At 43.0% G+C, this 17490-nt stretch overlaps 1 protein-coding gene across 5 annotated transcripts in view; it reads left to right on the top strand.

The window, feature by feature from the left end:
- The window catches only part of arhgap21a (Rho GTPase activating protein 21a), a 96546-nt gene that overhangs the window by 45809 nt on the left and 33247 nt on the right, over positions 1-17490 (top strand). For all 5 annotated transcript variants that reach the window (XM_075452842.1, XM_075452841.1, XM_075452839.1 and 2 more), the window contains 2 exons: positions 2973-3161; positions 7652-7673. In XM_075452842.1, coding sequence (XP_075308957.1) covers positions 2973-3161; positions 7652-7673 — 211 coding nt within the window. The remainder of the gene's footprint in view (positions 1-2972; positions 3162-7651; positions 7674-17490) is intronic.

Below are 17490 nucleotides of genomic sequence, written 5' to 3'. Positions count from 1 at the left end.
AACGTGTCCTCAGGTGAGATAAACATCACAGTTTTCGTAGTATTTAACAACTACACTGTTACTGTAGTGCAATTACACCCTCACGGGTGATATTTCCAGCTGCTTCCCTCCACCGCGGCTTGCGCTCGGTGTGCTAATATCCGTGGTTGTGGACACTTCCATATCCAGGAATCAAACACCAATCTTCCCATTGGCTTTTCCGTCCTTTATTAACTTTTTCAGGCATTTTTTTCCTCGATTGTTTCCACCCGTTCGATGCATGTGTGAGTGGGGTCGGTCATGCTGTCAGAAGGTTGCCGGTTCGATCCCCAATTTCACCGCTCAACATGTCAGAGTATCCAGATGCTGAAGCTCACATTTCCCCCTTGAATAAAAGCACCTGCCATGTGAATAAAATTAGTATTTTCTCTTGAATCAAAGCTCTGCAGTCTGGACCGTGTTGTCAGCTTAGCTACGAGCCAGCGTGAACAGAGAACATTCAAAACACACGTGCACGCGTTGTGTTATGTGGACATGCACGCCGTGTTGCGTAAGGGTTGTTTTTTTATCTCGTGTTCGCCACAGTAGGAATGTAGACGATAACCCTGTCAGCATGCAAACACGCCAAATAGCCCTGAAAAAAGCCCAAGTGTGCAATAACCAAAGCCAGATGTATGGCTGTGTGGGATGTGGGCTGGCACAGATGTGGCTGAAATGATCAGTCCCGGTTATAAGGACGGGGAGTGCGATCTCCGATGTGGATGACAACCCAGACACAAAATAGTTTTGCTTTAGTGTTGAAAAACAAAGTGAAATTCATCCGTCTTTACAGGCAAGCTGAACTGAGACTGGTGGGATGTCTTAATCAACAGCTTTTAGAGAAAGTGACTCACTGTTCACAGATCTCAGCATCAGAGGACTCATTTTGAGCTCTGTGACTTCATCAAAGACTCATATTCGTAGGGATGCACTGATCAGAGGTGGGTAGAGAAGCCAAAACTTGTACTCAAGTAAAAGTAAAAAGTAGTCATCCAAATAATTACTTGAGAAAGAGTATAAAAGTGCTTGGTGAAAAAACTACTCAAGTACTGAGTAACTGTTGAGTAACGTCTGATTTATTTGTTAACACAAAGCATTCAATCAGACAGACAAAAATACTAAATAATCATCTTTAGGCAAATTAGAGTTCATCCAGTTGATAAAATAAATTAAAATGAATTAATTACAAAATAGCTTAAAAATTAAAATAATCCAGGTAAACTCAAGTACTTCAATAAAAAAAGAGACTTAGGAAATGTTTAAAACATATGTAACCCATATGTAACCTAAAAAACAAACATTCACCTATCCATGGGGGAAAACGAATTTAGGAAACTTACCGCTACATGTTTCCTCAAGTTAGATGTTGAGTTTCTGCTGAAATGTGCGTTTGTTTTGGTTGACACAGAAGACACATAATGTAGCTGCTGTTTCTCACTCTTTGTAAGGTAAACATGCTTTCAGTATGAGGCCTCGTCTGTGTCTTTATTTCCCACCGTTGATTCTGACATTTTTCATCTGTTTCTTTGTTTGTTTGCTACGACTGCTAATGCTAAAGCTAACCCGTCCCGCCGCTGAGATTGAGTATGGTCACGTGACCAGACTGCACGGCTGCGTCTGATTGGTGAAACACAGTCAGGTGGTAGAGCCTTTGGTGGAAGTCTCTCGCTCTGTCAGAATAAAACATTAAAATGAGGCGTACGCGCGGGGGATAAAAATAATGAGGCGTAGAATACCAAAGAGGTAAGAAGAAAAGTAAGAAGAAAAGTAACGAGCTCATTGTAGCCTAATGTAGCGGAGTAAGAGGACAGTTTCTGCTGCACAAATCTACTCAAGTAAAAGTAAAAAGTATAGTGATTTAAAACTACTCCTAGAAGTATAATTTTTTCAAAAACATACTCAAGTAAATGTAACGGAGGAAATGCAACTCGTTACTACACCTCTGGCACTAATACCAAATTTTTTCAAAAACCAAGTACAAGTATTACCTTTTAGTACTTGCCAATACCGAGTACCTATATGAGTACTAATCACCATTCCAGTTAAACACATTTTCTTTTCTTTTCTTTAGGCATATTCAGCCCAAACACAGCTGCACTTTATATAAAACTACTCTTAGTGCAACATGTTGTTTTAACATTTTAACTTTCACAAACGCATCGCAGGAAAATGAAGCTCCCGTCACACCGGTATCGGTTCTCCGGTATCGGAAACACTTTAATGAGGACCGAGTATTATGACACCTGATCAGCAAAGCAATCCCGTTTAAATCACGTGGAGCCGGCGGCATACTTGTGCGTTTCTTTAGTGAGGGAACTGTTCTCCCCAGTTACGTGTTACTGATGTCTGTATTTTGGTCACAGACTGCAAAACGATGGCCAACATCAATTATTTACGTCTCCTTCCTCAACAAACTCTGAACTAACAAAGGAGCCTGTTGTTGACCGACAGAGAGACACCTCCTGATTCATCCGTAAGAACCTGTTCCCGTGTCAACCAGGGTCATTCTTTTCTGCTCGGTTTCACAGGAAACGCTCTGCTTTTCACGCAGTTATCGGAGGTGAATTGTCACATGGAAGTTGAAGGATCACGTCTTTTCAAACCAATGAAGTTGGAAGCAAAAAGGCCTCTAACGTTGAACATTTACACAGCCTTCAGTGTCACTATTCCTCTGTGCTCAATGTGAAGCAACAGCTGGTTGCTTGGTTTAGGAGGAGAAATGCCACCTTGGCTCTTTTCAGTCCAATAAATCTGCCAACGAGCTCGCTTCCGATCCAAAGCACACACAAAAAAAACCAGAAACAAACCCAAATGTTTCAACTGTTTCCAGTCAACTTGTTTGTGCCAAAACTTTCTTTTTTCATGCGTTTTAAAACCATCTGCTCTCCACTTTTATCTGTGTCAACAACTTGTGTTCTCAAGATTAACTCCCTCTCTGTTTGTCCTCTGTTCAGGCCAAGCAGAAGGATGGACGCGATCAGAGCGAGACGTCGGCCGCCGCTTCTCCCGCCGCGGAGGAGGAGCTCTTCTCCTGGCCGGGGCCCAAGACGCTTCAGCTGCGGCGCACCTCGCAGGGCTTCGGCTTCACACTGCGACACTTCATCGTCTACCCGCCCGAGTCTGCCGTCCACAACTCGTTAAAGGTGAGGGAAAGAAATGAAACACTTTTTTACACACAAGCCCAAAACAACCTGAAGAGAGAAAGCTCTGTACACAAAGGCAGGAAAACCACGTTGAATATCAAAAACAGACAATTCTGTGGAGACAAATCCTCTGCTTTGCCTCAGGAACACTTTTGGGAATAGTTTGTCTCCGTATCAGCTTTTTTACGTGTGAAGAATTCTTCAGGGAAAAGAGAAGAAACGTCAACAAGATCCAGAAATAAGAGCGAAAGAGCAGAGAGGCCATCCGGCTCGTTATCAGCACGCCGTTTAAAGGCCTTTATCTGCACAGCACGGCCAAACAGCACATATGTACCAGCTTCATGGACGCTGAGCGATAAACACGGGCATCGGAGCAGCACATTCCGCCCATATGACGTCATTTTCCTCAAGCTGCGAAACTACATTTTACACGGATTATAACAGGTGCTGAATTAAAACATTTGGCTCATTGTGACGGGAAAAATGGCTCCAAACTGCAGCTAAAATCCGATATCGAGCCAGAATCGGAAAATATTTAGACTTCGACGCTGCAGCGGCTTTTTTTCATGGTGGTAAACGTCCTCCCGTCGCCGTGCTGAAAAGAGGCGCACGCATCAGATTTAAGTGGAGAGAAAGAAATGCTTCCTCATGTCTGACTGACAGGATCCGAATTCTCACTTTTAGCTGCTGCTGCTACACTCGGTGCAGTTAAAGTGCAAAGAAATGGATCTGCTTCTGTGTGTCGCACTGTTAAGACTTAGCTTTTCCAGCCGTGGGCAGCACTTCCGTTTGGAAGTGGGAGGAAGTATTTATTCCCTCATCCTGCATTCTGATTTTAAGAAATGACTTCGTTGGTGTTGGTGCTCAGAAACACAGGATTTTCTTCTTCAGGATCTTTTGTATTTATTCAAGCCATAAACGTGCTCCAGATGTGAGTGAAATCTAATTGTCAATATGGGAAATTAAGGGAGACACTACAGGTGAATAGGGTAATATTTTAAAATAATAGATATCACCATGAAACTTCCTAAGTTGATTACTTATATAAGTATGAAAAAAAAATGTATTACAAGTTTTAAAATTTGTATGGTTAATTTAGCAAATTAGACATTATCTCATTAAATATGCACAAATTTGCATATATTTCCGGAAGATAGATCTGAACATATGATAAAGCCAGGTGCAAAATTATTTTTTCATTTTGTTTGCACACAAAATGAAAAGAAAATTACAAAGGGATTTCAGGATATCTGCTTTCATTTCCTAGGAGATCAAAATATACTGTCCATAGCCTAAAAAACATAGATTTTCGCCATATCTTTTTATTATAATGCCACATAAATCAGACCAGGAATGATCTATCAACAAATCCTTCTGTAAATATCTTCAAAATACTGCTAAGTGTATATCTGGAAAGTTTGGTGTTAGTAGGTGCTCCATAGGCTGAGATATTGATACTGGAAAAATACAAAAAAATGATTTAGAGAAAACGGCATTTAAAGATTTAAATAGGAGAATTCAATACATTTGTATTAGAAACAATTGCTCAAAAACAGGTTGAAAGAACACATATTGAAGGAGTAGACTGGCCCAAAATCTCAAAATTGACCAATGCATGAAAAATCCCTGTTTTTGCCTGCCGTGTCTCGCCTTAAGGAAACACTCTCATCTTTAATGGATAGTCATTTATCCAAGGTGGATGCATCACACTTTGAGTTCCTCTCATGGAGAACTGGATGCACGGCCACCACTGATACCATCTTAAAGTAGTCCAAATGGGACTCTTTCCTGTTGTTTTTCTGGCCTGCGTCATCCCACCTGGGAAGCCTGCCAGCCGGATAAGAGCAGCCTCATCTGCCCTCTGGCACTAATCCCCACGTTACCACACTTCCGGCTCCTAACGGGCACAGGCCGAAGGGCTCCGGGTGCGCACGGCGGGGGCTCCTGTAACCAGAAAACGCACCGGTTTATCGAGCCAGCTTTCTCAGAGCTTATCGCGGCCTGCCTGCTATTAGTTTTTGTAAGTGATAATTCAGGATGAGTTGGGTTTACTTTTCTCTGAAGTGTATTTGGTTAACCTCGTGTGTTTGCACAGAAGGATTTCCTACAAAGTTAGCATTACACTCTGTTTATAGATTTTGGCTTTGGTTCTGCGTGTTGAAAGAGAAACTGTAGCAGGACAGCGAGTGTTTTCAGACGTTCGTGTAACCGAAGAGATAGACGGCTTCTCCCAGAGGTCTTCCTGGGTATCACGGCGTTGTTTTCGGGCTCTTTTAAGTCCAGTCTGGGCCAGTTTTTGCTCCTCTGTGAAACTTCTTCATAAGAGAACTTTGATTTCCCTCATTGGCAGCTGGTTCTGTTCTAAGCCTCAGATGTTATTAACTTTTTGATGCTCGCATGAAGAATTTGTGAGGCTTATCGATGACTTTCTTATAAGAAGAGATTCTGGGAAATAATCAAACCGAAAGCCTGACTTTCACTCACGGTAAAACCCTCCCACCAGCTCTCCCGTTATGTAACCTCAAACTGACGAGGAGAGGCTTCAAATAAAATCCTCACACGTTAGTCACTTCGTGTAGTAATTACTTTTAGGGTCTTGGATTGAAGCTGTCGACTAATCACTGTGTGAGGATATTGGGGTTAGCTTGAAGAGGGTCGGGCCGCCTTAAGGGAAGCCTCGGGAGGGCAGTGAGTCTTAAAGGACCCACGGAGAACTTATGTGTCAGCGAGGGGAGGCGGATTAAAGCGAGAGTGTGTGGATCTGTGAGGAAAATGAAGGTTTTTATGTGTTGAGGGGATGAAAAAACATGCAGGGATTGTTGTTTTACTGACAGATCTGTGTGTAAACGTAGTAATTTAATCATAAATGATTTTGGATTGTATCCTGTATGTGTTGATCGCTGCGACACATAGTCTGTGGAGTCTGTTTTGGTTAGATGCACATGCATAGATGTGGTGTCCCAGTGGGTTTGAGTTTATTTATTTAAAGCAGGGACAATACATATTAATGAACATATACATGTAAATATGCAAGATTATAGCCAATGGCTAATTTCCATCTTTAGTCCCTTTGGCAGAATGAGGTCAACAACATAGGATAGTAAAATCAATAAAACAACTGTAACAACAATTAGAATAGTTAGCCTTCATGGCCAGTGTGAAAAGAGGGAATAATTACAGAGAGAAAACACAATAGGACAGAAAATAAAACAGAAAAGCAAGAACAATGAAGAGTTTAGTGCATCATGAAACACATATACACCACACAATATACATGTTTAGGCAGGATTGTGGTTCCTCCAATAGCCGAGCTTTAAGATGTTCGTTAAAAGAGGTCAGAGGTCGGGAGTTCACGTATTTAATTCCAGGTGTGAGAAGCACGAACAGAAACCGTGGTTTGACTAAAGGCACTCTTTCTGAAAGGAACCACACAGTCACCTCTAGAGCCAGCTCTTTTTGATCTGTTTGAATTTTTTTTCACAAATTCTTGTAATGGAGGAGGTGCTTTGCCGTGGAAGATTCTGTAAATCAAGATAGCATCGGTGTGTTTAACAATGTTGTCCCAGTTTAAGCGCTGATGTTTTTTTTTTAAGTAGGATTTAGTTTTTTAGTTTGGCAGATGGGGAGAATAAACAGTTCTAAAGTGAAATGTTTGTGTCATTAAAGAACCTGAAGTCCAGCATCAGTGGAAACGCTCTGCTTGGTCTCGGCTGTCGCTCACGTTTGAACCACACCAAAACGGACGAGTGGCTGATTTAGTGAATCCTGTTTTCTCCATGATCTCTGGAATTATCGCCTTGACTCCTGTGAGCTCGGCACCTCTTGAGGCGTCAGCGATCCCAGCTGACTGGCATGATGGTGGACGATGGAAAAAGTTAAACATGTCTCCCACTTTTAGAGCGTACAGTTACGATAATCAGGTGAAAAGAACAGGCAAGAATGAGAAATAGAATTCAAAATGAGGTGGTTTTGATGCTGTTTCGAGGGGAATGAAACGACTTTTACCAAAGATTAAAATAACGCGACTCGGCAGCTGTTTCAAACGGTCGATCGCCATCTTCGAGCATACGATACGATCTTCCAGCAGGGATAGGATTCATTTTTCTGAGGAACTCCTCGAGCTTTGTTTCCGTTTGGTAAAACCACTTCTTCTGAGTATCTTCTGAGATCAGCAGCGTTAGCTTGTAACGCCGCCCTCTGGTGACTCGACTGAGTCGTGAATAAAAACCCAGCCAGTGACTGATATGTTTGCACATTCTTTAATCTAAAGTCTTGATAGATATCTTAAATGATTAATCTGCTAATTACTTTTCATTAGCTTCTTTATCTCGTGGTCGACTTGTTTGATTAACTGCTGCGGAGACTGAACTGAGTTCTGATGATAACAACAAGATAAATGATGTCTACTTTAGAGTTTTACCTCTGTGTTCGGTAAGAACAATCCCACAAATCACCTGACATGTATTTTCTGCCTTTGTTTTTCTTCCCAGGACGATGAAAATGGCAGCAGAGGTGAGTCTGGAAGCACCACACTTTGTTTAATCACTGCATGCGTCAGAGATGTTCACCGCCAGCTCAGGTGGAAATCCCAAAAACCACTTACTTTCAGCTCTTCTTTTGTCGCTCTCTTGAATAGCAGCTAAATAGGATTGACAGTCCATTACTCTAAATGCATTCTCACTGATTGTAGACAGAGACGGACGCAGTCGTGTCTCGGCCTTAGCGCCTCATTAGCTCGGGGAATGTCAGTCTAATTGGTTGCTCGGTAATGGTTGCACAAAAACAGCAGGTTGCAGGCGAAGTTGTCTGGTCTGGAGGTGGCGTTGTGCTGCAGTTTGCTGTTAAAAGTCGCTGCTCTGCTGTGTGGCAGTCCTCGGCTGCCTGTGCTGTTAGTTTGGCACGGCCTCAGCATTCCTCAGAGCATCCGGCTCGTCATTCCAGCCCCTCGGCATTCAGCTCACGTCTGCAGCCCAGCTCGGACGCTGCAGGATCAGCTCTGCTGTTCCTCATCAAAAACCCTTCTTTCACAGCAACTGTTTGCTCTTATTGAAATAGATTTACACTTCTGTGTGTGTCTTATAAACTCTTCATGTTGCTGAGGTTATGTAGGCTTCTGGATTTGCTTTTCTGAGGCTTTTTTCCCGTAAAATACGAGTGCCAGAAATCCGTTGGAGAGAGATGCAGAAAAAGCAAGATAGTCATCTTCTGCTATTTGTTTGTCCTGTAACGGTCCCAAAGCCCTACCAGGTGCGTTTCGGGAAATCATTTTAGCACGAGTAGGCGGTGAAAGTGAAAATCCCAGGGTTACAGGAGGGTCAGTGGAGCTTTTCTGATGAATCTGACTCTTAAATGCCTCTCAACGGGAAATTGACAGATTCCTGTAAGTGTCCCTCATCATCCCTGTTGGCCTGTGGTGTCACATTCCTCATGCTACCCCCTCCTCCACCCGTTTTAACTCCTCCATGTCGTCCCGTCTCATTCAGCACAGGCCTAAAACATTAAAGAATGCACACACACACACACACACACACACACACACACACACACACACACACACACACACAGGAGACTCAGGGAGTTAGTGTGGCTGGATTACACCATTTCTCAGCATGCATTCCTTTGTGTTACGTCCTTGAAAGCAGTCGTGTGTAAACTCATATGTGACTGTGGTAGTGGGTCATTAAAACCTGCATTGCAAGTGCATGAGAACTATTAATGACAGAGCTCTGTGGATGGAGAATAATGATCCTCGCCTGAGAGCCCCTCGCCTGCTGCTACAGGAAGCGTCTTGGCTGGCTTCCAGCCCCTCGTAAATCCCTCCCGGGCCGCTCGGCGGGCGGCGAGACCCAGCAGTGGGGATGATGCTGACAGGTAGCCTGGCAGGATGTCAGAAACTGATATCAGGAATGTCAGGAATTTCCCCCAAAAGACCTCAACCGGGGCGCAAAATGAATCTTTACTAAACATTTATAGTTGTAAAAAGAACCAAAACATGCAGTTTATTCTAAATATCCAAACTGGGGAAATACTGAAGGATTAGCTTGTTCCAGTTAACATATCAAGTTGAGTCAAATCAAATCAAGTTTATTTGTAGCACATTTCATGTACAAAACAATTCAAAGTGCTTTGCATAAAATAAAAGCATTGCAGCAGGGAGTGGAAGAAGCATTAAAAATACATAAAAAAAGAGAAACGAATGAAATCATTTCAATGAATTTAGAAACCAGCAACAGTCCAGATAAGTTCAAAGATATCGTGCAGATTTCATGCATGGACACATGAGAACAGAAATGTTTTTAACCTGGATTTAAAAATGTCTCCATTTGGTGAAAGTTGAATCTCCACTGGCAGTTTGTTCCACTTGTTTGCAGCATAACAGCTAAATGCTGCTTCTCCATGTTTAGTCTGGACTCTGGACTGGACCAGCTGACCTGAGTCCTTGGATCTAAGAGCTCTGCTGGCTTTATATTCTCTGAACATATCACAGATTGTAAACCATCAGCAGGCTTTTAAAATCTATTCTGTGACTGACTGGAAGCTAGAGTAAAGATTTTAAAACTGCTGTGATGTGTTCAGATCTCTTAGTCGCTGAGTAGAGCCGTCGGATTAATGGTGAGTTAAGTTGTGGGAAAATACCCTCAGCAAACATTTATCTGATGCGCATCAGGAAGCCACAAAGTTACACGTTTCCTTTGAACTTCTTTACGCACATCCTTTTGAGATGCTTTCATATGCGGCTCTGTTTCAGCGACTGAAGCTGCGGCTTCAAACCAACGCGATCAGAGAGGGTAAACAGTTGGTTAACGTGAAAGAACGCGAGAGAGAAGGCTTTTAAGGGTGTTTGAACACGTCTGAAACTCCTAAACAGAGCGTGTGCAACCAGAATTTGGCTGACGAATCGCTCTTTGAGGTGCGAGCAGACATCCAGACTTTTATATGCTTTCAGGCTTGGAAACGAGGAACATAAAAACATCCAGAAACCAGATTTCTGACCACAGGTTGATTTCCTGGTCCCCGAGTTCTTTGATAGGTCACACAGATCCCAGTCAAGACCAACCGCCTTCAGTTCAGATGATGATGCCTAAGGGCGGCAGCCGTGTTTGAAGTTTCATTTCTCAGGTGGCGTGTTGTACGCAGGTTCATAACCTCTGACCGGTTGATTTCTGGCCCTGATATCAGATCAGGAGTCTGCACCGTGTTGCTTTATTTTTTAAAACTGACCGGATAAACTCAGACGTTCCAATTAGTGAAAACACAGAACATTAATATAATACAATACAATGCCAGGGGGTCACATTCTACAAAACAGTGACAAATTAGTGACAAATTAGTATAAAAATGTTATATAAAGTGCATAGCTCTCACGTTTGTTTCTGCTTGTCTGGCGGTGTTGTCCTACCGCTTCAAGGGACGGACCACCAGTCCAATCAGCGATGATTCGTGTCAAATCACACCGTCCCTTTTTTTCAGAAAATGATGTAAGTGTATCGAATCGTATCGTGACTACAGTCCTAGTTATAATGTATTTCTGCTGAAAGATCACATGACAAGTCACAGACTCAACCTTTAAATCACCGGTGTTTTCCTCCAGGCGTCTATCAAAAGTCCTCTCAGTTCGGACCAACCTTCCTAAATAAACGTTAGTTCAGTTAGTTTATTCAGTGATTAAAAAGAAACAATACATCGGATAGGATTGATTTTTACAATATGAACACATTCAAACATCTGTTATGACTTAACAGGCTCTACTTGGAGCCGAATGCTCATTAAATGCTCATCCTTATTATGCTGTGAAGACACAAACCCCTCAACTCACATTAATTCTCCTGCATCGATAAAAAAACATCTGTAAATCCTACGTTTTGTAACAGAACAAGTCCTTAAAATTCATATCCTGAGACGATAAGTAGGGAGTAAAAGTACTTACAGTTACATTTACAATTACAGTTCTTACAGTTTTACCGTTTTATTTTCTTTAGGCATATTCAGCCCAAATACAGCTGCACTTTGTGCATTTTAGTCATATAAAACTACTCTTAGTGCAACTTGTTGTTTTAACATTTTTAACACATCGCAGGAAAATGAAGCTCCTGTCACGCCGGTATCGGTTCTGTAGTATCGGAACACTTTGATGAGCACTGAGTACACGCACATGGTGTCGTTATCGGTGCATCCCTAACGATAAGTCCATGTGGTCATAGTGTCGAGCCTTTTTATTCGTACGTAAACAGGGACATACAGTAATATATGCCAGGTAGGATAAAAGACTTATCATTCAGGTTGTTGTAATCGTGTGTTGTAATCGTGGTTTTAGTGTTCCTTTTTAACTTGAATTAATTAATTTATTAACTCTAAGTGGAGATACTCTGACGCTGCTGATTGGACAGTAAGCTGCTTCCTCGTTTTACTTCTGTTTTGCTCCTGAGCAGTTAAAAACAGTTAAAGTTGACCTTTTTCTTATTATTTTTTGGGGCTTTTTATGCCTTTATTAGATAGGACAGTGTAGAGAGACAGGAAGCAGGGGCAGAGAGAGGGGGAACAACATGCAGCAAAGGGCTGTCCGATGCGGGATTCGAACCGGGGGCCAGCTGCAGCGAGGGCTATAGCCTCTTGTACATGGGGTGCCTTCTGTACCCACTACATAAGTTGACCCTTTTCTATTAGAACGTAGCTCAAACGTAGCCATAAAAGCGTGTCACAGGGTGTGCGCCGTGACTTTTAGGCATTCGGCGTTACGTCTCATCGAAATGTATAAGTCCTCGCTGTCGCTACGCGACAACTGTGGACTCTGCTGGTCACCGTCATGGCTCCAAAACACTGGTAACATCATTGAGAAACCATGTGAAGTCACACCCAGTGAGTCTCAGACAGATAATACATCCCATGTGCTCGATTATTTTAATGTCGGGGTCTGTGAAGTTCACTGCTGCCTCCCCGGCGCGCTGCAGCGCAGTTTATTTGCTTGACTCGGGGCCAGCGTGTGTGATCAGCCTGTTGGTGTTTGTAGAGGAGGTCGGGGGGGGGGGGGGGGGGGGGGGGGGGCGTGTTGCCGCTGGATACACTTCAAACCTCCAGAAAGCACAGACACACACACACACTGATGCGGACGTACACAAATAAACACGAATCTACGGTTTATCGCTGCACAGCGGATAGAGGGCGGCGTTTCCAACTCTGTTTATTTCCTTTCACAGCGGTTGTGTACATACCAAGCGGCTGTTATCCCAAATCGTCCTCTCTATCTCACTTCCTCTCCTCTTCCCTGCCTCCTCCGTCCGTCTCTCCCATTCCTGCGTGTCTCTTCTCTTCGTCTGTGTATTTTAACAAGTTGTTGAGGGATGAAGTCCGAATGTGCAACTCTTATGAAACCGTGCAAAAAACTTCTCCATCTATTCAAATATTTGTTTTTCGTTCAACTCGAAACTCTTCTCTCTGCAGATAGGAGCTTTTATTTCCTCCCTTTTCTCGCTTTGTTCCCATAAAGTGTGCAGAAGGAATGCGATGCAGCACAAGCAAACAGAATTCCCCCGTATTCTCTGGTGGGCTTTTTAATGCCCCACCTTGTCCAGAGCAGCTCCGTCCAAACTTTTGTCTCCTCTCTTTATTTTCTCGGTCTCTCTCTCTGCTTCTCATATCTCCGTTCCTCTCCTCGTCTCTGCTCTCTAAAGCGACTTCTCCGCAGCTTTTGAGATTTCTCATTAAGCCACATAATGGAATATTTCCCCTCTTGTTTCTTTCAGGGTCAAAGTTGGCATAAAACCTGCGTGCACTCATGAGCAATCAAAGACTTAACAAGTTGTTTTGTTGGTACAGAGCACACCCACTCACACAGAGATTCCAACAGTATCATTTCAAAATTTGCTGTGGATTTGTGGACAAACCTGGTTTATTGTTGCTTTCTTGAAAGCACTTTTACTTGCGGCCTGAAAGAATCTTTCATTTTAAGTTTTTATTGATCCTTTAGGACCTTTCGATCCAAATTGTCGAGTGGATTCTAAGTGAACTTTTGATGCATCTATCAGGAATGGGGGATGTAATCAAGACTTTCTGGCTTGACTCAAATTCAGAGGCACTTTGGCTTCTTTAAGCTGATCTTACAGATTTTCTCTTTGCTCTTTCTTATTTGTTGGTCAGCGGTTGTGCGGTCCTTGTTCATTCGAGGCCGTTATTAGTATTATTATTATTATTCATTTGATTTGCACAATGCACATTAATCAACATATCAGCAGTGCATCAATGTAAATATGCCAGAGTTAGCACAGTTGCTAAATTTCATCCGTTGTACTAAGCAGTGTTGGTCAAGTTACTTTAAAAAAGTAATTATTTACTGTTACTAGTTACTGCTCCCAAAAAGTAATTGAGTTAGTAACTCAGTTACCACATTGTAAAAGTAATTAGTTACTCAGCAAAGTAACTGTGGCATTATTTTTGTGTTCTATAACGCTCTTATGTTCTATAACATCTTTAACATCAAATATGTTTATATTAACTGATTTAATTCATTCAAGGTGAACACAAGAAACTTGTGCTAAAGGAAAAAAATAAAAAATGGACCAGACTCAGTGAATATTTCCCTATACTCCCTATATAGAAGATATAAAAACACTATATACAGTAATTTAGAACATTCGGTATTTATTTGAACTCAATAGATTGCAGCCTGCCATATGATGACGAGTGGCTCCGTCTCCTCGCTGGGGCTCACGCTAGCTGCATTTGGGCCTGGGGTTGGTAGCAGCTGCAGAAGCAACAAGTGCTTCATATTCCATGGGTTGATGTGAGGTGCTTCATTACATTTGAGTTACTTGAGGCAGACGTGGATAAAGTTTTTTTCCCTGGGCATAGCGTGCATGTTACATACACATTCTTAGCTTTTATCTCCACGGGTGAGAAGTAGTGCCGGTACTTCCAGTTAGAGAACGCTGCCTGTGAACTCGTCGCCGCTGTCTTGTGTGTGTTTAGCGCGTGCAGTGAGACGGCGTGAGCAGGGCATGATCCGCCCACCCAGCCAATCATCATCGCATTTGCAACGGTGTCATCATCCCCACCCCTGCTCTCTCCAGGCAGCATGCAGCTGATGTGTAGCCGAAAGCCTACAACCAAATTGTATTAACGCGCCACTTTATATTCTCAGTAACGATAACGGCGTTGTAATGATGGGGAAAGTAATTAATTAGATTACTCCGTTACTGGAAAAATAACACGGTTAGTAACGCCGTTATACTTAAACGCTGTTACTCCCAACACTGGTCCTAAGGCAGGTATCATAAAAAACATACAGACAATACACCATGACAAATGGATATAACATGTAGAAATCTTACATAAAACCCCCCCCAAAAAAACAACAACAAAAAAAAACTAATTCACATCAAAGGATACATGACACGGGTCTCTGTAACGATGAGGCTGTTAATTATCCCTCTCTTAGGTAAGATTGGCTACTGCTTTTACCACCACCCTGAGCCTAAGCTAGGGTAGCCTAAACTAACTTGGTTTTGAAAAAGCTGTGAACACAACTCTCTTCAGAGGGTATAAACGCAGCATTGTCGTCCAGCAATCTGCCCGGGGGAGGCAGTTTAGCTTATTTTAAGATGGCTGAAAACACTTTTAACAGGCTAAAATCCCCCCGTCTGACTTCATATGTTTCCCTGTTGGTGTGAGTGTTGGGAGTGATATCAGCACATATTCTCTCTCCCCCTGGGTGGGTTTGGTATTTGGTATTCTTCGGAAAGAAAACTGATGGAAAGAACGCCGCCACCTTCCTGTCCTGGTGGGAAAACACACCAGCCGTGTGTGCGTGTTCATGTGTGTTTTGATGAGTCGACACGCGGACAGATGTTTTCGCATCGTCTCCCACGGGCTGTTAATGCCGGTGAATTTCGCCCTGTCACATGCACACGCACACGTGCACATGTGGTTTGTACAGCCTGCGTCCATAAACACATCCTGAATATTGGCTGTGGTGTAAACGTGATTTTGAAAAATAAACTTACCTCAAGGCATTTCTCAGCCAGAAGGGACTGCTTTGTTGCCACGGCGATAGAATAAGTCATCATCACATGACCCGAGAGTGTAACTTTGGTCATGTGATCACTGTTGGTCGTGAATGAAGGCACTTATGGCCACTTATTTATTATTATTAGTGATTTTATTCTGAGTAATTGTCTTTGAACCACGTTTAGAGGGTTACCATGGCTACCACGTGGAGTAGAAACATGTTGAATGTTCTTTACTCTTTTCGATCTGCTGGCCAATAAAACTCATCAGGGCAGACTGAAGCAGCCATGTTGAGCAATCCCGGCTCTCGTGGTTCCTTCGTGGTTTCTCCAGACACAAGCGTTACAGTTTTGAAAAGAGACGCTATCAGTTGGCGTTTGACACGTTTAGATTTTAACCTTAAAGCAACATTAGAGAAGTTTTGTGCTTCGGACTTAATTTTTGCACATTCCCGAGCCTGAAAGCGTCCCAGAGCGCCCGGGGGCTGAGATACAGCCGTTCATGACACTGTTTTGCTTTTGATGGCGTCATTTCATGTGCGTGGCTGTACATGTGCAGGGCTCACACAACAACTTGTTTTGTAGGGGGAGCCAAATTCTGTAGTTTCACTTTAATAAACAACATATTACAATGCCCACATGTGAGGAAAAGCCTTTTATCAAAGTAGATATTACTGCTGTGGTTTTAGGCGATAGAACAGGCAACGGTTAGGTTAATTTACAGCTTCCGACACGTGGAAATGTGATGCCAGCCTTGCTTGGAAGCTCTGGAGCTATCAGTCAGTGGGGTTACATGGCACTGAAAGGATCGGATAATTGGCTAAATTACAATAAGATTGAGTTATTAAGTTCATGTAGACACCTTAATCTGACAAGAAATTGGATCGGATCAGATTAAGACCCCGAGATAACTCGGTTGAAAGTCAAATTAAACGTGTTTGCAGACGGGTGAAGCACATGGGGAATCAGACTTTGCGTTCTGCGCATGCTCGAGATGTTTTCCCGGGATCGTGAACCGGAAGTCGAAGGAGACGATATTACTGTTGTTGTCGCCGTCAGAAAGAAACAAACAACGCGATGGGGAATGCGCCGTCGTGCATCGCGTTTGTGCAACAAGCAGCTCATCACAGACCAAATGTAGAGGGACGTAGCTTCATCTTGCTCTTCCTTCGCCATTCTCTCCAATGCCAGAGTTTGATTCGATTCATTCACCCCCATATATCCAAGGATAATTACCCTTGCTCAACTCACTAATTTAGCCAAATTATCCGATCCTTTCAGTTCCATGTAACCCCACTGAGTAGTACGCCGTCAGCCCCTTTTATACGGATCAATAACAAACAAACAACAAAACACGAACATCTACGAACTTACAGCTTTTAAATTTTATGGGTATTAAGTCCTGCATTCCTGCACATGAGTCAGCAGCAGTCACGAGTATTTATCTGCTTCATCTCCTGTCGGCATTGATGGAAACACGAATGACAAAGACGAGCGTTCGCTGATCATAATGTCTTGCGTAGAAGCTCTGAAGCTGACGCCAACAACTCACGGGCATGAGTTGGTCCTGACCGAGAAACAGCTTGCCGTCTGCGGTTGGATCTAAAAGGATAAACGTGCCTGATTTGATTATCTCAGATTGTTGAGATTATCAGAAACTGAGGTCCAACACGGCCTACGGCATCCAGTGTGATACCATCCCTTCATGCTGTCGTAGTTACAGGTGTATAAATGTGAAAAACTGTGCTACTCTGGTTGTAAAAATGGCACAATTGTTCATTTCATTCAGGCTGTATTTAATGTTGTAGAAGGATATGTGATGAATGCGGTTTACTCACTTCTGCAGCGCTGACATGTGCTTCCAGGTGTGTTGACCTACTCTACTCCAGCGTGCGTTCAGGTTTCCTACAAAAAGCTGCGCCTGTTGACAAAGTGCAGCGATTAGTGAAATGAGAGCCGTCCACCCGTGGCTGCCTACCAGTCGGTTGCCAGTTTGTTGAGAATTCAGAGGCCAGGACTTCGGTGCGCAGGTGTTTCAGCACAGTTTGGGCTTTCGGGGAGAGGTTTATGTAACCCGGACTCTGTGTTTCTCTCTGCGAATGAACAGAATTAGAGTATTCATTTTCAAGATGGCTCCGTCTTTAGTCCATCCAGTTTCTTTGAACACACATCTGACAATAAAACATGCCGCACCGAAGGAAGTCAGAGTTTATGGATTTATGTAAAGTGTATTTGTGCTTTGACCTTCCCACACCGCCGGGGGAGCTCCTTGTGCCAGGTTTCTACGCTTCCCATCTTCATGTTTCTCCGCTGGAACAGACCTTCCTCAG

The sequence above is a fragment of the Odontesthes bonariensis genome, chromosome 20, assembly GCF_027942865.1.
Source record: "Odontesthes bonariensis isolate fOdoBon6 chromosome 20, fOdoBon6.hap1, whole genome shotgun sequence".
Lineage (NCBI taxonomy): Eukaryota > Metazoa > Chordata > Actinopteri > Atheriniformes > Atherinopsidae > Odontesthes > Odontesthes bonariensis.
This window is presented reverse-complemented; position numbering and strand designations above follow the sequence as displayed.